We start from the raw sequence: 24,312 nt of genomic DNA on the forward strand, positions 1-24,312 counted from the left end.
GGCTGAAAAATGCGTCAAATCACTTACACATTTTTTAACTATATATTATTAACGTTTGGAGAAACACCACTTAAATTATGTTACCAAGACATCGACTAAAACATTCACAACTTGCTGAAGATGGTTTGAAGAAAAATCGAAACGTTCAAGTAAATTTATATGTTAGATAAATATAATATTGAATATCATTTGAAAAAAGTTTTTTATATATAATTTGCGCACCAATTTCCGCGCTGTATTAATACTCTCATTGTCCGTTATTATTGTAATTTTATTTTTAATAAAATAAATTTAAGGAAAAAATAAAAAGATTGAAAACTCCTTTCTGTATTTATAATTGCCTCCCGCTTTATGTTTGCTACATACTATTTTTTTCACTACTTCGTATGTTGACACTGCGTCATTCCTAACAAGCAAAATTTAATCTATAATGAATGGGATAGAAAACATATGCGTACAAGCACGTGGTGGGCGTAAGTTTGATGAATTCTATAAGCTTCTTTGAAAACGAGCCAAGTTCAACTTGTTGCGTTCAATGCCGACGGACGTTCCATTGAACAAAATATCTTCTCACAAGAGAATCTCGCGGCAAAAAAAAGGAGATCGTGAAAAGTATTTGCAATCCTCTATAAAGCGTTTATTTCGAATTTTAACTGCTTACCATTTAACACGTAATTCCATTTGAAATTTTAAGTACTGGATACCTAAAACTTTTAAAATTAATTTATAATACTTTTTCAACTTTTTTACTTTTCAACTTTTTTAATATTGATCGTGATAATCATATCTTTGAACTGTTACTTCTTAAGTAACTTTAAAAAAATTACAAAAATTGCCTCATCTTCACTTTGTAAAGCAAAACAAAATCCACTGGAAAAATTGTCTAATAAAAAATATAACATTGTTATTTTCAAATTGCAATCTTAAATATCTACATAATATTGTTAGAAGTGATAATTATTTATTTAACAAATATCAAATAATTGCGAAGCGATATTATGAATTAGGACAGAAGGTAGACGGCTGTCGTTTATTTTAGTTGTAATTACTTTACTAAGTAACTCCCTTGACAGCATGATCACATAATGTTTAACAAACGCTTCTTCCCATAAGACAATGCGTCTGCCACGTCTAATTCGATTGTATTGTCTACAATATAAGATTATACTTGACGCGCCAGCGTCTTATCTTTGTAAATATGAAAGTGTATCCCGGGAGAATTGCAGCCTTTGCTAGTAGTAGATTGAAACTTTACTTACACGATAATTCTGTACAATGCGTATCAACTCGGGGTGTAATTCAAGTTGATATTCGCCACGGGGCCTGTATACTTCTACTGCGCGGAGACCCATTCTCTGCGACTTGGTAGCGAGATGCTTTGACGCTTATTTCGTTCCTCATAATCGTGAAGATTATTCAAACTACCATCGTTCACGGTCCCGCGCGTATCGTTTGTTGATGCGATCTCGAAAACTATGTCCCCAAGTATTCAAAGTATATGAATTATACTGACTCCGATCACAATCATTTGAAAAAAAAAAGAAAGAAAAACATGAGAATGCTTATTTCATTTTCAAGTTTCGTCTCATATTGTTACAGAAGAACCAATTTTATTTGTTTTTCTGAAATAATAAATAATATAAATCAGATATTTTCAAAGTATGGGTCGCGAATTGATTTTTGGTAAATTGAGAAAAAACTTAAAATATTAAATTACATTTTTCGTTATTTGGCGCAGATGTATAAATTGCGTTTACGCGTATCTTTTTACGATTTTGTGTATGTAAAGTTGAATTTTTTATGTTGTCGTTTTCATTTCTATGTCCACACCAAACTATCATCATTAGAAATAGAAAACAAGAGCCTAACATATACCTTATTACGTATCTGAGAAACAATTTAATAAAAAATTAGAAAGTAGAAGCAGCATAGATATAAATAAAGAGATATAAATAAATAATTAATTTACTTATTTCGCGTTTTTGCATATTTATTTAAGCTAGATAGGTAGGGAATGTTTCTCGTTTTTAAAAAGTGGATCTGCACACGTTTAGGAAATTCTAACATAGAACGTTAAATAAAAATTTTACATAGCGAAATTAAAAAGTACCAAATAATTAAGTAATTTTGGTATTTACCCTACACTCAAAAATATCGTATTTAACTATGTAATGATTCGAGTCATTTCAGAGTATGTCTGAAAAGATTTACCATAGAAGATATATTTAGGAAACTACTTAAACGCTCGATTTTTATTCGAATGTCTCTTATAGTATTATTCTGTATAGTCCCTACAAAAAGTTTGAAACTGGAAGTATTAAAATTTATACTTTCCACATAAAAATTTACGTTAAAACTATATATATATATATATAATATATTTATATGTGAATCAGTTTTATGAATATCATTTTTTTATATAAATAACAGAACATTTTTATTTACTGTAATAAACGCGTCGCACGCGCGCGCGCGCGTAACGTAAATTTTATTTTTATAATACTTCACTTTAAAAACTAATGCAAAAATCTTAATTTTTTGTATAAATATACTTAAAATAATCAAAATTATTTTCGCAAAATTTTATTAAAATACAGAAATGACTCATTCAGTAAATAAATAAAGTTTATTTATTTATTTATTTACAGAATAAATAATCCTTACATCGCAATGAGACTTTGCATAAGTCGTCTTATCTCAAATGCTTAAAGTACTTATACAAAAAATTTAAATCTTTTGCTGTTGTTTTTTAAGTCAAAGTAGTATAATAATAATAAAAATTACAGAAACTGTAATAAATATACTATTAATGTATTGTTAAATAGAAATAACATTATTCACACAACTTCCTCATATGTGCATAGTTTTAAGTATTCACTTTTATACGGAAGTTTTTATAAATATTAACACATTTTCCACTTTAAACTTTTTGCAAGGATTATACGATACATTCTTAATTAATTCTCTTAAGCTCTGACTATTCTTGAGTTGCTTTCATCCGACTGAATTTTGCATTCTACTGCTCGGCGGTTAGGCTGATAATGTACCTTCCATGCACATTCCTATCTCACCTTCTCCGAGAGCTCTCTTCTCTTATCTCTCTCTTTCTTTCCTCGTTAAATTCTACAGTCTTTCTGGTTTGCAAACAAGCAACCCTTTAACCCACCCAGCCTCTAACTTGAGCACTAAAAAGTTTTCGAATAAAAGTTTAAATACGCCCCGGACAAACTTCGCCTCGCACCTTCTTCACGACCTCGTAAGAATATGGCAGCTTCTGGGTCACTTGCCTCGAAAACACGTGGGCGCATCTTTACATTTACGCCTCCGTAAACGATACATACGAATATATACACCCGTTAACATTCTCTTTTCTGTCGGCAAAGCAATCACAACGGGGGTCGTATTTCATCCGGCCTCCTTTTGTTATCCTTTCGAGCATCGCGGGCTTGTTTAAGAAGTTTCGAAATAACTCGTTGAAAATTTAAGAGTCTCTCGCGACACCTTTCCCAAAGTGCCATGGCAAGCGTCAAGAAGAATTTGTTTCGCGAAACAGGCGAGAAGAAAAGGATGAGCAAAGGAAGACAAAGACAGGGAAACAGATTCGCGAATATAGTTGAGAAAAAGAAAATAGCGAGATATATATTGCATTAAGTATTAATAGTTTTGATCCTCGATTTATCAAAGTCACAATTTCATATTTTCCTATACGTTTTCGAGAAATAACATCACTTTCGAAATACTCACATTTTTATCATTAGAGAATCCATTAAAACGTATTTTATGTAAAACATAACTAGTTGGCAAATATTTTAAAATTCTTAGAAAAATATTCCTTTAGATTCTACCTATTTCAAATGTTTATGTCAGAACAACAAAAGTCTAAAGCTTTAATTAAGGCTTTTACTTTGTAATTTCATTCCACAGAGTTTGGTTTGTAATTTTAAAGAGTAAATTAAACTTCTGATAAACGAAGAAGTTTTCCATAACTCTTTAATCAATATAAAAAGAAGAAACAGAAGAATTGATACAAAATGTCGGCAAATAATTTCATTCTTTTCAATTATAGATATATATCTAAATAAGATAAACATATCAATATACAAAACAAATTTTATTCCGAAAAGATTTCTGTTTAAAAACTTTACAAGAAATTATTTTTTTCGTTTATCAAAACATAAAAGTTTCTAAAATATTATAATTACATTAATATTAATTGAGAGATTCTGTAATTTCATAAAACGTATTTCAAACATATTTAAAATAGGGTAGAGCGGAGCTAGTTGTGACACTTTTTCTTTAAATTATTATAAATCTTCACACAATTATGATAGATTAATGATAAATGCTTTAAAACGTTGCATGTTCATCTGGCTCAATAATTAAGTACTTATAAATCCTTAATATATCTCGTAAATAAAAAAAAATTACGTTACAAGGATGCAAAGTGGACCAATATGCCCCATCAATGGGGCATGTTGAGCATCCTCGAAGGATAAGTTGAGCCATGAAGATAATCGTTTAATGAGGTTATATATTATTAAAAACATGAAAGGATTATGTGTATATTAATCAAATTTTTATTAGTTGCATTTTAAATATAATAATTTGTAATATTCTTTCTTTTTAAATGCTTTAATTAACAAAATTAGAAAAATTAAAATTTTTACTCTTTATAATAATTAAACGTAAAATATATGTTTAATCGTTAACATAGAATAAAAAGCATTGATAAAGACAGATTTCATTTAAGTAGCTGAGTTTATAAGGTTAGTTATGAGGTATTGGCCCAACAAACCCCATATCGGTGTTGACTGAAATACTTTTTTATAACTGAAAAGCCTTAAATAAAATAGCAACTTAAACATTAAAGTTAAAAAATACGATAATAACTTATATCCAAAAAATACATTTAATTATTATCAATCGCTTTAATTACCATATAGTTCAAAAAGAATACTCACCTAATAATTTTACTTTTGATATACAAAAACGAAAAAGCACACATATTTGGCTGTTGACGACCGGACATAGATTATTGTATTAACGTACAGTAATATCTGTCTTTGTGCTACATTACGCAAGCATAGATGTATCTATATATATTTTGGTTATTTAGATATTTGCATTTGACCAACTTATTCCTATGCTCAAATAGCCCCGCTCTACCCTATATCACAATATGTATAATTTATGAATTTATTACGTTCATTTTCTTTAAGGATAAGCATTATTTCAAGTAAATAAATCCAAGTTTTCTTTTCTATTCCACTTACGTATATTACTCACACGTACATAGAAAACATAAAAAGGAAAAAATTATGAAAAAATGTCATTTAAACTCATTTTCGGAACCGCTTATAGTGGACTTTGAATCCATTCCTCTAACGAATATCAAATTTTCCAAGCGAATGGTACTCATTTAATAGGATATTCAAGTTAATATATAGTTATAGGAGGATACTGTAATTTCTACTTTTTCAAAACTAATTGGACATCTGGATAACTTTCCTTGTAAATATCATTACTTAATTTTTTAAACAATAAATAAAGAAGCAGATAGCCATACACAGGACATTAATAGCGAAAGTCATATATTTAAATAAAATATCATTATTAAAGCATAAAATCATAAACGTTTCGGCCAAAATATGGCCATCTTCAGTATGTAAATTATTACTTAATTTTTTACTTAATATATCAGAAAAACAGACATATAAAAATAAAACTTGTTAGCAAAAATAAAACTGCAATTCGAATTGCGAATAAAAATTGTGCACCTTACAAACTGTTCAAATGCTCTTTGGAAAATTAGATTTTTGGTATAATTTCGTGATCTCCTTTTTGAAAATGATAATGCTATGGCTATCTAGATCTAGATCGTGTGCTACCACCAACAATGCAATCTCACTTTGTGCCGTGTACATCCCAACTAGTATCTCGCAACGACGTCAGTAATTGAATTTTAAATGCGCCTAATTAGGTCGCTGGTTAAGCCAACGATGTAATAACGCAATATAAAATTAAAATCTGTATTCTCTGATTTGGACAAGCTGGAAGGATAAATCTTGATTAATGCACAAACCTAATAAAAATCTTGGCACAGATCAACATCATTTTTTGTAATGTCAAGTTAATTGTATACGCCATTTGTTTTTCCGAAAAACGCGATAAACGATTATATATATTTTATATTCTTCACAGAGAATTCATTGTTTATTTCAATTATTTTTATCTTCCTATTTTTCACACAAAATTAATTTCTCTCTGAGAGCAAATATTCTCCACATTGCCTTCTCCTCTCTCGGATGACTCCTGATATGTCGTCGCGTGCATCTTCTGCATTTCGAATCGCAGATCGCTCCGCAAATGGCGTAATCTTATCTGAGCAGATAAGACGAACGGCAGTCCCATTGGAAACTGCTAGGCATTTAACGTCGTGTTCGTGAGTTATTGCATACCTCGACTAGGTCATTAATAACCCTCGTAGTATTAAGATTGATTCGGAGATGAGAGAGAGAGAGAGAGAGAGAGAGAGAGAGAGAGAGAGAGAGAGAGAGAAACGCGTCCCTTGCCGATTTCGCCAAAGTTTCTCGTAATATTTAATCAGTAGTCGAGGCTATACATTATGGTAAAGGCGCTGTCTCGTCTCTTACGCAAAGTATGTGCATCTATGACTGAGTCGTTAATACAGGTAAATTGCATTAGTCTGGGGGATAATGGGTACGACGGAGTTACGACGACGCTTCTACTCCGGCGCGGCGAGACATCTCCATCGAAAGAACGTTTTCGATTACCATTATTCGCACGTACGATCGCGCCGGTTCAGCTCGATTCGCAAAGAAATCGCGTGTTGGACTTACGCCTCCGACGCTCATAAATCTCGGTTACGATCTTCCAGCTTTTACGATCGTCGGGTCGCGAGAAAATTCAGCCGCATAGCGACATCAATATCAGGCAGCGCCACGAGCAACACCGGTGCTACCTGCTCGCGAGAATTCGCGAGTAACAGTTATTCATTAGAATGGTCAGTTTCTCCCCCTAGGCGCTTCGAAATAACGATAATCCACCTAGCGGCCGGCGGGGCCGGTACAGTAAAATTGCAAAGCTTAATGGCGGTAATACCGTCGTGGCCGAGCCTTGTATGGCGTTAATAATGCAGTATATTGAGATTGGTTTCACAAAGCTGAAGAGGGGAGGACGGAGAACACCGAGGTAGTAGAACCACTGGGACTTGACCTAGGCATCTGCCCAAGTTATTCGCCCTCCTTTAATAATACATGAACGCACCGATGAGCAGTTCTGCGAGCTTAATATAAAGACTAACTATGGAAACATTGTGTGTACTTTATTAGAAAGATGCGAAACAATCGAGCATAATTCCCCTCCGATGAACATTTCCCATCACTCAACTGACGTAGATTCCTCTTGTTCAAAACAAATGATTTTCTAGAAAATTTATAGATATAATAAATATAGACTGGACTGAAAGAAAGGTTTGATAATAGAAACCAAATGTTGAATGAAATAATTTCAATCAAATGTTTAACGATTAATATAATAAAAAATAATTTTATTTTTCTAAATACTGAGTAATTATTACTAAACGATTGGTTATATTATTACGTTTTAATACTTATTAAAAATTTAGGAAAGTAAAATTATTTTTATATTGTATTAAACATTGATTATTGTATCAAATATTTGATTAAAATTATTTGTCTTAATATTTAATAGTTATTACCAGATTTTGAGTGTGAGCATTCTTTAGCTTTTGTGATCATAGCTTCTGCGCCGTTAGAAAGAATTGAACATATTAGCATCTTTCTTCAACTCTATCAGCATTTCTTTTCAACTCACAATTAGTACTTGAGAGTGTGAGAGAGAGAGAGAGAGAGAGAGAGAGAGAGAGAGAAAGAGAGCGTGTACACACACACCCGCACATGCACGCAATTATGCTTGAAACTATCTTACTCTTTCTAAATCGAGAGTGACTTTATACAAAATTTATAGGAACGCGCAGTCTATTTTTATTACATCTATGAGAAAATTAAGAACGTTTTGGCTTTGCAATACCAGCTATTAAAATTATATCAGCCAAAATAATAGCCATAAATTTCGTGAATTCACTCTGAAATCAACTGCAAAAATTAAAACAAATAATTTATCTTCAAATAGCTTATAAACAATAATCATATTTTGCTTTAGTTTAGATAAATAACTTTTAAATGAGTCAGTAAACCTAAATAACTTTTCCATAAATATCTATTAGGGTTTCGTTAATGTATAAAAAATTTAATTTAATTTGTGATGCTACATCCTCATCAAATTTGCAACAAATAAGTACTACAAAACATGATTTTGCATAAGAATATAAACAAAAAATGAATTGACTTTTTAATCAATAAGAGAATATGCTTATATTTTATACAGATAATAAACATTCATAGAACAATCTATGAAATTTTTATATTTTTAGTAATGCTTTGAAAAGAGACACATATATCCTTAAAAAAATGTCACAAATGTTTTGAGGTTCTCTAAATGATGTCGAGGCTCAAAGATGCAAATTATTATGGTAATTATTTGGATTAATGGACACCGCGCCAATGATCTTGACTTTGATATATGTTGTTAAGATCATGACGAGTGACTTTCGAAAAGTTTTAGACGGTGGTCGTCCAAAAAGTTATTAATAAATAAAGTTTAAAAAAATGTCTTATGTCTACCATATATACAATATTAAAAACTACTTTTTCTGCCTACGACTTTCTACGCGAAGAGAGGCCCATCCCATCTCCCCCCGTGCCAAGGAGCGATCGACTTTCTTCTAAACAGGAGGGGAAGGTGGAGTGAACCTTGCTTCGCGTGGAAAGTCGTGCTCGTCAGTATATAGCAGAAATAAGATATTATTTTTAAAATTTTATTTGTTAATAACTTTTAAACGAATAGTGACCGTCACCTAAAACCTTTTGAAGGTCACTCATAGTCATAACCTTGACAACATATGTCAAGGTCAAGATCATCCACGCAGTGTCCGTTAATCCGAATAATTGCTATTATTTATTCATGAAAAACGCGTATATTGCCTTAATTTAGATTACCCTTTTCACGCTTTGCCTACTTCTGGTTTGACGTTATTTTTTTGTTCAAGTAAGACGCACCTACTTTTCGTTCGCGATTGAATATAGTAGCGAAAAAAGTGAGAAAGGTGAGAAAGCACCTTAAAATTCTACAATTTGGGAATAAAATGAGTGGATAATGAGTTTACCTTCGCGTGGGAATTGTTAGAGGATCGTCCGCCGGTAATATCGATTTTCGAGTCGTCAGAATGCATATATTCAATAAGATTCTCACCTTCATTGTTAGCGCTGCTCTTGATCTCCGTCGCCTTCGGTGCCGCCGATGGCTTCGGAATGGCTGAAATAAAAATCATTCGTCTTTAATGACGTCGTATAACTTCTTAAATATCGGCCAATAAATTTAACTCTAACCCCGTCGCCTTATTCATATTTTAACTGGGGTCATCTTATCTCCGAGCGGCGGGAATTGCACGGACCGGGTAGGATATAACCAAGATAGAAGAGGGTGAGGGGTGAGAAAGCGCGAGACATTTCCTCTCTCGGCGATTTAACCGTGCCGATTTACTGCTAACATCCACTCCGGCTTTAAATAAATCTTCGACTCGGGCAAAATTAAACAAAGGCTGCAGAATTCGCGATTTATGGAAGTCGTTTCACTTTTAAATTATTCACGTCGCGAACCGCGTCCGCGCGCGCTATAATATCATGGCAAACACATCAAGCGGCAGCGGTAGATGCACAACGATAGCGGTCAGGGGAAAAAATTGTTTGTCCGCGTACACGAACGGGCTAGAAAATGCACGTCAGCTTACGGTATAATCTGATGGATCCTTCCGTCTCGCCCAGCGAGTTTTTGCTAATGCACCGGTAGCTACCGAAGTCACTCGCTGTCAAGTTTCTGATGGTGAGTCTCATGTGCGCGCGGTAGCTGTTCTCCATGATATTCGTCGCGTACTTCTCGTTGGATAGAATCATCTCATCTCCTAGAAACCAGTAGCTCATAGCACGGGGATAAGCTTCTGTGTGGCAATCAATCGTTACGTTGGTGCCAGTCGGCGCACCTACAAGCTGATTCGGCACGAAGATCATTGGAGAAACTGAAATGTTAAAGAAAGATTACATCTCCTGCTTTATGCTTGTTTATTTATTGTTATATAATTTTACACAGACGCTTTTTTATATTATGTTCCATTTGAATTTGTTATACGCGATACACGTGAAAAAGTTGTATATCCGTTATAATTGAATTTTAATTGATTTTAACTAGGAATTATTCAGGAATCAAACGTAAAAGATTTTCCCATTATATATATATACGAGTATATACAGGGTGTTTCATTTTAATCCCAGACGAATAACTCGAGAAAGAAACATGGGATTGAAAAAAGTTTTAGACAAAAGTTATGTGACTTTGAGGAGGATACAAGATGGTACCACGGTTTGACCTTGGATGACATTGTCAAGGTCAGAGCAAGGTTACTTTGAATTTTTTAAATGGGGCCCCATTTTTCATTACATATAATGTAGAGAGCTTTTCAAAACATTATAATAAAATCGACCGATATAGGTCGATAGCTTCTAGTTTATCGATTGTGTTTTCACATATATGGTCTAGAAAAATGAGATTCTTATTGACTATAATAAAATATTTTTTCGAGTTATGAGGTTATCGGCGGGTATTGTCTGCCATAGCGCTGACAAAATTTACTTTACTACGCGATAAAAAATAGAAGTAAAGTCTTCGGAATTGTTCATGTATGCTTTTACAATTAAAAATAGTATGATTTACTTTATTGTAAGGTAATAATCACTTGAATGGATTTAGTATAATTATAATGTACTTTCTACCTTACACCTCCGGTATTATTACTTCGGGCAAGTACAGTTTGTCATAAGTTTGGCAGAAATAGCCAGAATATTTTTACTTGTCTTCTAAGGTAAAAATTACTCGGAACATTTTTCTTCGTGTAGCAGTATATTCTTATAGTATTTCATGATCCAACTTATGTTAAATGTAAACACATCATTAATTTTGAAATCTATCATCGTTTTTGCAACAAAATGTTTCTCTTTGCAGAGCGTTTAAACGACCTGTATTATTTTTGGAAGGTTTCCCAAGCTTTCCTGGATAAATAAGCATTTCTTTATGAATGTACGGACTTCCAAAATGATAACTGCATAGACTTTAAAGGTATCCATTCAGGGCTAATTTTGGCCATTTTTACACACCCTCCTTTAACAGTGCACCAAACATAAATATTTTAGTGATGATTGCATATTAAAACGTTCATATTTTCATGTAGTCCCTTTATTTATCTGCGATGTAACATTGACAATATCGCCATGCGATAAAACCATAGATTGCGCTGCAACGTACATTGAGTTTCCCCGTAATACAGACACGATGGATCAAGTTTGTACTTTCCGGGATGGCGTTCCGCAAAATGCGCTACGGTCGGGAAACGAGTTGGGAACAAAGTCTATTATGGTTACAAGTCTAACACCAACGTTAAGGTTACGCAATGAAGAGTTAAGGCCGCGCGAGACGACGCGCGACGGTGTGCAGGATGTCGCAACGGTTCCGTCTTTACACCCTTCGTATTCCTCGGTGCCCGCCCGGGGTGCCCGTGCTATTCCGAACGAACAATTTTCTAACTCAGCAACTAAACCAGAAACGGCTCCTTCTTCGTTTCGAATTAATCCAACGTCGGATGCGCACTCGTATTATGCCGCGACGTTGGATGGCAGGCGCTACGCTTTGATAACGGGTTAAATTAAAGTTGCAAACTCCACCAGAGCGGGTTGCATGATACAATAAGGGAATAATAATGCGTTCATAGGCGGGCGCCGCGCCTGTGTAAAACGACACCGGATGTCGAGAGCTCGTTAGATCCTCTAACGAGGAGAATCATATCCCATGCGTTTCAGATAAGCCGGCGATATCATGCGTTGATTTTTTCTTTCGATGTCTTCTTCGTCCGCTTTGATCGGTCATAGTGACTTTCATCAAAGAAGAAAAATTGTCATCGATCAAAACTTTGGTAAGCTTGTATCTAATATTATTTATTTAACACCCGACGAGTAGATAATAAATTTAATAAATGCTTGTAATATAGCGAGATTCACAATTATACCTTCCTAGCTCGCCACCGTACTTTCCATCTGTGGACAACGCAGGGCAGAGATATATAGTGCAACGCAGCTGAGCTTGAACAAGCGGCAGATATAGACGTAATCGATGGTAGGAAATAGGGAGAAGTGTGCATTAATTAAAGTCAACGGTGGCAATTTGTGGATTTGTGGTAAGCCGGGATGCAACGCCACGGACTACACTGATATACAGACATGGCCAGGTGATCATGACTACGAATATGCATCGTTCATCGTTTCTCCTCATCCTGACAAGCACATTTTTGTCATTATCAATTAAATGAAGACATTCTATACTTCAAATTTGCGTGGAGAACATAAACATTTACTTGTATACCTTCACATTAGAAATTAGATTTAATATTATCAAAAGTTTTATGTATAAACTGACTTTGCGGTAAAATTAAAAATGGTAAAGTTACATTGAGATGCAGACATTAATTGTTCAGTAAATAAACAAAATATTTATTTGTTGTAAACTAATTGGTGAATCTCAATGAAACTTTGCATAAGTCATATTTAGTACTTAATATATTTATATAAAAAAATTTAGATTTTTGTAATTATTAAAAAAATTTTTGTTTATAACAATAAAACTAATAATAAATAAAATAAATAATCTATAAAAATGTGTTGCTCAATGAAAATAGAATGTTATGAACACAATTTTCACATGTATGTAGTTTGTTTAAAGCGTAATAATGATATACAGGGTGTCCCACGGGAAGGTGTTGAAACTAATCAGCTGTCATTTTTGAAAGTATTCAGTTATTGAAAAAACAAAAATTGCGCTGAAAAGAGAAAAGTCTGCAATTTTTAATAAGTATAAATAAAATTTAATAAAATGTTCCCGTGGGACACTCCACGTTGTATGTGTTTTATGCCCCTACAACCTCCTTAAGTTAACACAAAAATTTGGGTAAATCGTTTATGACACGTAAAATGTATTAAATTCAACATAAATTTTTCAACTGTATAATCTTTAACTGTATAAGCAGTTCATATAAACATTCAACTGTATAAGCATTCAACTGCATAAGCTTTACTTTAACAACTCCAAATATATTTTATTATCAACTATAGATATTTCAAAATATTTTTATTGCATCTCGTTTAAAAATTAAAGTCATGTCTGTGCGTTCTCAATTGAGTCTTATTCGTAATTCATTACATTTATCAAAGTATACTCGTAAATTAAATTACAATATTACACATTTCTCTCGAACATTTAGCTTTATTGACAGATAAGAACGATATTATATAGCTTTATACACTTCACAACCATTTATCGCTCAGAAATTTCAATAAACATTTTTCAAAAAAAAAAAAAAGAAAACGTGAATTAATTATTTGCCAAATGCATTTATTTATTGGGTGCTGGTCCTTTTTATGTTTGAACTAAAGAAATGTTGACGTACTGTATTTTAATTTAGTTTCGATGCACAGAAATAAAGAAAAATATGTAAATTCAAAACAGCCATTAGTGAACAAATAATTATATAAGGTTAAAAATTGTGAGCAAGAAACATATTCTATTCTACCAGTTGTATAAAGATGGGAGAAGCAATCAGTCTATAAAAATAATAGTGATAATGTGCCAGTGGTAAATAAACGCTCTGATTAACGTAATAGAAATTTAATACTGCGAAGTATAATAATAATTAATTACTTATTCTGAATAATAAAAGCGTTATTGTTTAGTGCTTTTAATACTTGAAATAAGTAGTTTTCAGTATTAAATAAATTGGCTAGTATTAAACTGAATTTCTGTAAGGGTAGCGTTAGTTCATTGTGATACAAATTCTGATCGTGAGAGTTCAAATATGTATTACATTTAACTTTTTAAAAATATACGAAAAATATTAATTTGCATTAATGAATATTTAATGTAAATTGTGAAAGCAATTTTTCCACTTTTTGTCCATTTATTCTAAAAATTTTTCTATTTATTAAAACTTTTGAACGCGCGCGGTACTGTATTATTACCTTCTTCTCTTCAAATGCATGAACTTTGTAATCGATTAGTAATCGATAATGGCGCGCCGTCAATTACGTTCTTATCACAGCATCTCATCGTGACTCAGCTGCGTCGTACTTGTAATTACACGGCCAATTGAAAAATATCATACTCTCATTGCAAAAGCGGGAGATGATTCTGCGGTTAGCTATCACTCGCTTATGCTCGAGCATCGTGGCGGGAACGACCGCGTGAATTGTCGCGTGTATCCAGATCGCAGAGTATAACGCAGGAAACGTAGAGAATAAAAAGTCTAAATCGTGCATGTCTCATCAACATGCCTGATGAAGTGGATTACTATTTGCAGAGACGATGCGGCGTGGGCGCATGGAAACCCAGCCGCGTGCATGCCAACCGAATTACGTCCCCATATCCGTGCATTTTCCTTTTCCCCGATACGCTATTTGCTATGCTTTATGCAACGGCGCAATTTTGCCCGCGTTGCAACGACGGGGATGCTGAAAATGCAACATAGGAGTCGTGTGCTACACAACTGTTCGATTATCAGCGAAAATTGAAAAAGATTGTTGTATCACGCAACGAGTCTTTGTCGCTAAATTGAATATACAGCTCCGGGTTCATTCTTAATGACGAATGCTTTTGAAAACTCAGAGTAAATCTGTTTCCATAACTCGAGATGACCTGAACTAAATAAACGATAAAGGGCAATTCGCGAGATGAGTTCGTGATATGTAATTTTATTGTCTCACGTGGACTGCATATCTGCGTAGATTGTATAATCGGACTAATGAACTGCAACATAATAATTCGTATTATATACATTAAAGCACGAGTATAATACTCAACGTATAAATTCACTTTATTATCTCGCGCTCATTATATCGCTGTTTATTTCATTTTGTATAATAAGCTAACATAGAAAACTGGATAAGTAGTGTACCATTCGATTGGTTAGAATTTATACGATGTTTCCATCGAGAAAGTTTACAACATGTTACATCAAGTAGTTGTTAGACTTCCGATTTAGGAAGAGCTTTACACTGAACGTCTTACACTGATCAAGTATTTTTCCATTTTCTTTCTCTTTTTCCTGTGCAAAATGCCTTCTTCTCTCTCTCTCTCTCTCTCTCTCTCTCTCTCTCTCTCTCTCTCTCGCCCCCCTCTCTCTGTCTCAAATTCTATGCATTCCTTTCATATTACAAGAGATAAATACAAAATTTAAATGCGTACTTTGCCATGTCCATAATAAATCTTCAATATTTAATTTTAATTGTAATTCTAAGAGAAGAATAAAATCGTAGGTTGTGTTTAACGTTACTAAACAAACAAGTGGAGCAGAAACAGGAAAATGTAAGAGAATTTCTGTATGAGAATAAGTAATGAGCATACAATACATTCACTGCCTTACAACTTGAAGTAAAGTCATAATTATATTCTCCACTGATTTCAGCTAGGGTACGTTATATCATAGTACGAGGTCTAAAACTTATAGGTACGTATTACTTCTAAATATATATAAATAACATATATAAATTAAATAAAAATTAAATAAATTATATTTATAATAGTTTTAAAAAATATAATAATAATATTTAGGAAGATTATACATATTTTAATAAATAATCAACCTTTTAGTATATTAATTATATCTTCCAACTATTCATGTCATATTTTTAAAATTATTATTGTCTTCTTTAATTGTATATTTAGAAAAGACAATGATAGCTACTATAAAGATGACAATTGTACAAGTTTTATATGTAGAAATAATGTACACATGGTGTTGCAGATGTATGTTAGGCAGTTGCATGGCGAACTTTACAGGGGCAGACTTTGAGTAGACAATAACGACGTATATGTATATCTTATAACTTATTGATTAAATAGATTTATACGAATAAAGTTTGCAACGTTCCAGTTATGACGGACATGGGAAAAATCTGCTGCGCAACCCGTCGTATACTGCCTAATATCTAAGTACATATCTGCAACATTCGGTACGAGAGGCATTTCACTCTCGAAATCACATGTCCGTTTCTATCAATGCAGATTAATTTTAATCTCGGTTCAACTTATTCTTCATCTTTTTCTTATTTTTAAAACTAGAATCGTTAGAATTATTCGGGGGGCCATCGGAAATCTCAAGAAAATATCGAATTTCTAAAAAAAATGTTTCAAAAAATTTTCTTTAGAAATCCGTAATTCTGTTATGAGTTCTGATAGTCCCCCGAAGAGTTCTGATGATTATCCTGAATAACCAATGTACTGAAGCCAATATCGAAAAAGTTGTAGAAGTTTGAAGTTTCAAATTTCGAATTTTTCTAATTCAAAGCGCTAGAACTTTTTTGTTTGCAGTCTCAGCAATTTGATTATTAAAGGTAATTTTTAGAATTTTTTGGAGGGCTATCAGACATCATAACAGAATGCCAGAAATAAAAAAAATTTTTTTCAGAGTTTTTTTTTTGAAAAAAATTTTTCGGAAATCCGGTATTTTCTTAAGAGTTCTATCAATTTTGATGGCCACTCAAAGAGTTCTATCAATTGCCCTATATGGATCAAAATGCTAAAATGAACTGTAAAGAAGTTATAGCCGTTCAAAGTTTCAGAACCGTGTAGTGCCCCCCCCCCCCCAGATACTTCATATGGTGTTTTCACCGCCTGTAGTATGTGGGACCAAAATTGTTTATATCGCCCAATATCTGAAATAATAGAAATTAACCAAGTTTGAACAGTTATATCTCGAAAACTGTTAATTTTAGGAGGTCGCGCTCATTGACACTTTTAATCAGGACACCTGGAAATACAATTTTCAAGAATATGAGAAGATTTGACTGAGAACCAAAATCTATAAGAAATGTACGAGGTCCTTTGTTTACAGCTACATAATAATTCTAAACTAAAAATGAATCGCGTGTGTATATAAATTATGAAGATGCTTTCAAAGAAAAACAAATTTTTAAAAACAGGAACACCGATACAATTAATGCAATGTTATAGAATTATACATATAAATTAGCTTATATGGCAGTTAAAAAATTAAAGTGGCGACAAAAAAACTATAACGTTGATACACCATCATTCGTCCGGAGGGACAAACGAAAGAGAAAATGAAAGAATTATGCCGTCAATCAGATCGCATTATAGAACTTCTCACAACTCGCTTATATCATTACGTATGTTAAAATTTTTACAAGGCGGTGTCCCGCAAGTCCCTAACGCGTACATGTGTTGTGTATTGGACGGATAAGAGGGAAAAAGAGGTGGCGTGTGCTGTTTGGGGTATACGAAGACGATCTCTGAAGCGTCCGCTATGACTCGGAACGCGCTGCATTCGCGCGCGGAAACCGATGTTTTATCCCGCTCGTCTAAATAAAATATGTCCCCCGCCTCCTAAATATTCAAGAGATACCGCCCGGCCTGTGCCATACGTAACGTACCGTTCCTTCTTCTCTCAACAACGATGCCAGATCCGCTCGCGCATACACACCGACGTGCAACGGCACGCGGATGCAGGCATACGAAGTGACACGAACGAATGAAACGCATAAAAGGGAAAAATGACCAGAGCCGACGGGACGGCTTGCGCGCGGCTTCCAGTATTTCCCCCGGGCTTTCCCGACGGCGCGGCGTTCTCCCCCCGACACTCTGCGGATCTAGTACCCTTACCTCTTGTTGTCTGGTACACGTATTCGGTGCAGAGCACGTGCATAGCAACGTGTGTATGCGCACGTGTGCTTGCGTTGTGCAATTCGTGAAATGAAATTTAAACAATACACGACCAATCGGGTCGTCGCGGCGGGTCGTCGGATCGAAGATCGCATATAACAACGCGTTTAAAATTTATTCGATAAATTGTTGTTGGATACGATCCAGCCATCCCCACAATGGAAAACTTCGATTTTCGCGTCGCCACCTCGAGAAAGTTTGCGTACCGCTATTTACGATATTTAACATGTGAACAAACTAGAAAATTAGGATGCTTTATGAATATTTGAAATTGGTAATCATAATAGTTGCCGTATCCAATTAATATTAATTTATTACACTATTACAGTAATTAAGTTCCTGCAACATCTGCATGCCGTTGTTGTATATTCTACGTATCGCTATCTCATAATACTTTTTTAATTTTGTATTGAGTTGTATAACTTAAATATAACAATAATTTCTCTGTTTTTTAAGATGACGCAGTTAATACCGAATAATTTACCAGTAAATAAAAATATTTACTAGTAAATGTTTATTCATAGTAAACATGTTGTGAAAAATGATGTTTCTATGTGCATTTTAAAAGAAGTTTGCTAAAATTAGTTGAATTTTTTTAGCATTTGGCATTGTTATGAATAAGAAGAATAAGAATAAGCATTTTCGGTACATTCTTTTTAATTTTAATTTAATTTATTTTTTCGTGTCAGTCTAATATGCATATAATTCACATTGAATTATTTTATGCATCCAGCTTCGACCATTATAAGTCTTTAATTTATATTTCTTATTAGTTGTGTTCTCACATGTACGGTCTAATAAGATTCTTATTGTTTAAATCTGCATTAGTAGATTTTTATTGAAACCTAGCCCAACGCTGGTGCTGCACTAGTTTTCCCAATAGAAAACTATTATTCTTGTTTTCTATGCTCTAAACAAATCTTAAATGCTCAAAACTCAACCAATCTTAGCAAATTAAAAAAATGCGCATTGAAACTTTATCTTTCACAGAATATTTATTATAAATATGAATGATACATTTACTAGATGTTAACCGCATCAGAAACAGAAGGAAATTACTGGTCAACTCAATATTATTGCGTGTCATCTTAACGTAAACTACATTGTTATTTATTTGTTAGTTATAAATTACACTCTATATTATGCTATAGCGTCACTGCAACAGTCGCGTCATCAAATTATAGCAGTTGACAAATGCAATAATATATTGTTGCAAGACCTCACGCATTGTAACTGAACCCTTTAATTAAACATCCACGTCGTTAAGCGTTTATTGCCGAACATCTAGCGTATAACATCGTAAAATTATAATCATCGCGTCATATTGTATCCCTTGTATTGCTGACTGTACTACTATTCGTCATGAATATGTACATCTCATATTTGTTACATACAAACGCGATAATAATGTACTTGCTTGCTACAAACTCACATTCGACATCAACGGTGATCCTCTTGCTGACCGTGGGCGGCACACCATTGGTCGCGATGCAGAGATAAGCACCCATTTCGCTGCGTGTGATCCTCGTCAAGTTTAATTGCTCGCCATCATACAGGTTCACTGCAACCAGAAGCGAGAATTGATTCAGCTTGGCCGAGGGCGCGAATATAGTTCACGGAAACAGGCAGATATATACCTTCGCGTAAGCAACGTTTCATCCTTGTTACTTCGTGAGCGAAACGAGGAAGACAGTTATGCAAATAGTTCGGTTTGAAATTTAACAACCCACAGCTTTACGTGATGCACGGACAGCTCTTAACGTTTAGAGTTAAAGCTTAACACGTAAAGGTGAAATATTTCGCGACAAACAGAATATCAATGTTTAAAACTTACAATGTAATTACTAAAAGAATCACAATTAAATTAAGTGCAGATGTAGGGGAGAGTTGCCGAATGCGTACCACTTAAGTAATCTTATTATATTTTCCATTTCATACTGATTTGTATGCAAATGAATAGGTATTGGAAATTAACGTTTCAGGTATCTATTATTACAACATGTTCAACTCTTTATAATATATATTTACAGTAACAAATTGATTTGTTCAGTCTTTTTGTAATATGCTGCAAGAAGTATGATTTAGACAATCATACACGTATTTAGCACATAACCATAATACGTATTTGGTAATTTTCTCCTATCGATTCAGTACGGAATTTACTCTATAATGAAGCAGTGAAGTTACAAGAATTCAGAATACGTTTTTATTGCTGCGTGATTTACGCTCTCGGATATATCCATATATATGTTAGTCTATTACGAAAGTTTTCAGTGAGAGATTTGTATTTTACAAGTAAGATTGCAGTAAAATTATGAGAAAGTCACGAAACGGGAGAAATGGAGAGACTAAGTTAATACCAGAAATCTCTTACATTTTCTCTTACGTTAAAGTTATTTCGATTGCGTTAGGATTTTTCTTCCATTAAATTCTTTCTTGTTAGATCGAGTTCGTGCAAAATCGTTATATGACTGTCACAAATATATAGTTCACAAACGACTATACAAGTATTAAGATCACTCAACTCGCGTGATCAGGATTTTCGATGTCGTTATCAGTGAAGATGTATGCATTAGCTTCGTGTCTACGTTACATCAAACGACGATTTACGAGGAAACTTTCGCTGGCTCTTTATCACGAGAGAAATAACTGGCAAGAGTTAATAGAGAACAGAGAAGGGAAGAAGCAAAACAATCGGCACTCCGTGACAAGAAATTGGCGGTATAAAGCTACCGTTATTACCGTTATAAAATAGAAAATGAATCGTTTGCCTTTTGAGAAATATTAATAAAAGTAATTTAACTCAGTATTATTATACTCGAACAATAATATATAACAATACAACAAACAAAAAGTTTAATATAAAGTTTTTAATATGCGACACGTCTTTATAAAAATAATAAAAGAAATTCCTTCAAAGCGAAACAAGCACGAGCTTGTGCAATTTGTAATAAAAATTATAATATTATAAATGATCATATTTTATCTTCGCGTGACAAAAATATATTAAGTTGATGCTTACTATCGGTAAATCCAAGACCGATAATAATTATACTGCGTCAACGTATGTGCTAATAAGTAAATTCTGAAATGATTTGTAATAGTTCATATAAGTTTTATAGTCAGTAAAATACGTAGTTCGTATAGATTGTATCCCAGGAGAATTACTTTTGATAATAAATTACTGACCGGTAATGCAATTGGTGAGAGAACGAAATGGACTGAGAAAGGAGAGTTCCTTTCCGACAGGAATCCGATAGAAAGAAGAAGAGTGCCTTCTGCTTGTTTAGACGTGATATTTACTTCTTTGTATAACGTGATACTCTTCTTTTACCTACAGGTAAATCTCAAATTCAATATGGTTTTATTCTTCCCTTAAGATTAGTAACGATAAATAAATAAATAAACTGTATTTCTATGATCCGTGACACTTTGAGTCATATTATTATTGACATGTTAAATTATACGTATCTTTCGTCTATAGATACACAAAAAGATCGGTTTTGCTAAAATATATAAAAATTTAGCTATGCAAGGTGTTCGGTAAGTTTTGACAAAGCGCTCGTGAGTAGATAGGACGGACTAAATGAGTCGAAAAATCCTCTACCATTTTGCAATTTTTGCAATAGTCAACGAAATATTAATTTCTAAAGATTGTCGAATAAGTAGATAAAATCGACGTGTAAAACAACTTTGAGAGGGTAAAACAGAGTAAAGGCCTTAAAAAAGGGCTCTTTCGATTTTTTTAAAAGTAACTATAAGCCTTAGAAAAAATATGAATCGGTATATCAATTGGGTACACTTTAAAGACATTTTAAGAATTTTTGTATATCTAAATATAAATATATTGCGATGTTTTTTTTTGTACAGAATTAAATACTTTTGTGTTCAAAAAACATGGTCTATCGGCGCGACGGCGTAAAGAACTCAAGTTGTAATTATTTAAAATGAAAATTTCTTGAAAATTTCGAATCTGTATGAGTGGAGTTTTATCCCCTTAATAGTTTCAGTTACACGTAATGATTTTTTTAAATAATTCTTTTTACAAAATGGCAGCGGTTTAAAAAAAATTTTAATTTTACTATATTTTGAGCCTTTCAAACATCTCACCCTTCGAAAGCAATTAATAAAAAAAAATCCCTACGCTTTTTTTTAACTGAAACTACTCATTTTATGAAACTACTGTTCAAAGCTGAGGCCGTTTGATCGAAAATTGTTCGAGTTATATAGACGCCAGCAGTTGAAAAAAAATAGTTTTGAGAAAAACGCGTTTAAAATTTCAGTATTATTTCATAGAAATCTATCTATCTATCTATCTATCTCTCTCTATCTATTTATCTATCTATTACCTGCGCACAGCTTCTTTCTTAAATCAGATGCGTACCTCTATTATAGCACTATACGCCCGTTCGCTTAAAACTCACACAACTCGAGAAATACTTCGAATTTCATAAAAATCTTTTAAAAGCATATTTTTAAGACATCAATCTTTTGAAAAAAGTAAAAAATTTTCAATATTTTGAAAATTTTACTCTATTTTACCTCCTTAAGGCTTCCTTCAGAGTTCTTTAAGAAATATCTTAAAGATTCTTAGAGAACTCTTAAAGGTATCTTAAAGCTGTTTTATGCGTTGATTTTAAACATATTCTGCTCGTTGGGTAACCAAAAAAAAGTTATAAAAATTACAAAATAATAGAGGACTTTTCAACTCACAAGGAAAGGAACGGAAGTGTCGTCCTCCGATTTTGATGAGCTTGTAATATGTTATTCTCCAGACAAAAATAAGCGACACGTATTTTTTATACGTGTCCATACATACTTTTAGGGGATGAAACACCCTTTAGAAAAAAATCGATTTTTCTCTTTCGAAGTGAATATCACCGGAACTGTAAAAGATAGAAAAAAATTTTCACAATGAAAATTGAATGACTTCAAGAGTACTTTAGAACTATAATAAAAAAAATTTTTTTAATTATTTATTCATAATAAATTGTTTATTTATAAAGAAAAAAATTTTTTTATTATATTTCTAAAGTACTCTTAATGTCATTCAATTTTCATTCTGAAAATTTTTTTCTATCTCTTACAGTTTCGGTGATATTCGCTTCGAAAGAGAAAAACCGATTTTTTTCTAAAGGGTGTTTCACCCCCCAAAAGTGCGTATGGACACGTATAAAAAAATACGTGTCGCTTATTTTTGTCTAGAGAATAACATATTACAAGCTCGTCAAAATCAGAGGATCACGACACTTCTGTACCTTTTCTTGTCAGTTTAGTCCGCTCTATTTACACACGAACGCTTTGTCAAAACTTACCGGACATCCTGTATAGATCTGAAAATATAATTTTATTGGACAATCAATATAATAACACCGTTCGATATTTAACTTTTTTGGCAATACGTGTATAAATATTTATTTTTGATGTATTTTTGCCTGCTAAATACAAATCCGTTGGTTAAATTTGACTATCACGTCACAATTTTGAAGAAAAAGCGGCATCAGAGGTGGAAACGACGATTTTAACGGTTTTTATGACGCGTGACAAGTTACAATTCTTTTTCTAAAAATTAAACTGATTGGAATACAATTGGACAGCAGTTATGAAAGACGTTCAAATTAGTTGCTAGAATGTCAAAACTTATTGCATCATGCTTAAGATTTTTGCATAGTTATTTTGATGGTTCAACAAAATTATTTTTGGATCTGTGTGTATCTAGCTAAATTTTTAGATACTTGAACAAAATTGTTCTTTCTGTGTATACTTAATCTCAAGTTTCGGATTATATCAAGGTTGGCAAGTAACGCATTACTTGTAACGTCCTTACTGTTATAAGTTACTTTTTTTTATAATGATTGAGTAACAACTTAACAACGTTACATTTTATAGTAACGATTTCACTAGTTACTTTTATCGTTACTTTATTTCTATTTACGTAAAAGTTTTAATCGTAATTAGAGCATATATACATATATTTATCAGTTTTTGAGTTTTATTCCTCTATTAAAAAATAGAATTCTAACATCTTTATTGTATTTACCATAAGAATCTGAAGAATATAATAGCGCTTTACATTGGCAGAATTAGTGCATTATAAAGCCGCTGTACAATCGACGTAAAGATGTATGGTTAATAAAAATATAGAAACGAGTTAAACCGCGAAATCCTCAATACATTTTATTATGTTATTTGATAAAATATACTTTAGGCATTTCATCATCTCAGATATCTCTCTCTCTCTCTCTCTCCCTCTCTCTCATTTTTATTTTAGATTAGAGTTGTGTACAACGACTTTAATGTGCACTGAGTGCGTACAAGTTCTGCTAATGAAAAACGTTATAATATTCTAGTAGTGTCAAGAAAAAAGTAACGAAAAAG

At 33.0% G+C, this 24,312-nt stretch overlaps 1 protein-coding gene across 1 annotated transcript in view; it reads right to left on the reverse strand.

Annotated features, from left to right (window-relative positions):
- The window catches only part of LOC108731098 (lachesin), a 123,435-nt gene that overhangs the window by 40,371 nt on the left and 58,752 nt on the right, over nucleotides 1-24,312 (reverse strand). The window contains exons 5-7 of the mRNA XM_018461195.1: nucleotides 19,367-19,495; nucleotides 9,893-10,177; nucleotides 9,355-9,417 (exon numbers count right to left, since the gene is read on the reverse strand). Of these exons, the coding sequence (XP_018316697.1) occupies nucleotides 9,355-9,417; nucleotides 9,893-10,177; nucleotides 19,367-19,495 (477 nt within the window). The remainder of the gene's footprint in view (nucleotides 1-9,354; nucleotides 9,418-9,892; nucleotides 10,178-19,366; nucleotides 19,496-24,312) is intronic.

The sequence above is a fragment of the Mycetomoellerius zeteki genome, unplaced genomic scaffold (assembly GCF_001594055.1).
Source record: "Mycetomoellerius zeteki isolate Tzet28-1 unplaced genomic scaffold, Tzet1.0 scaffold1, whole genome shotgun sequence".
In the NCBI taxonomy this organism is placed as follows: domain Eukaryota; kingdom Metazoa; phylum Arthropoda; class Insecta; order Hymenoptera; family Formicidae; genus Mycetomoellerius; species Mycetomoellerius zeteki.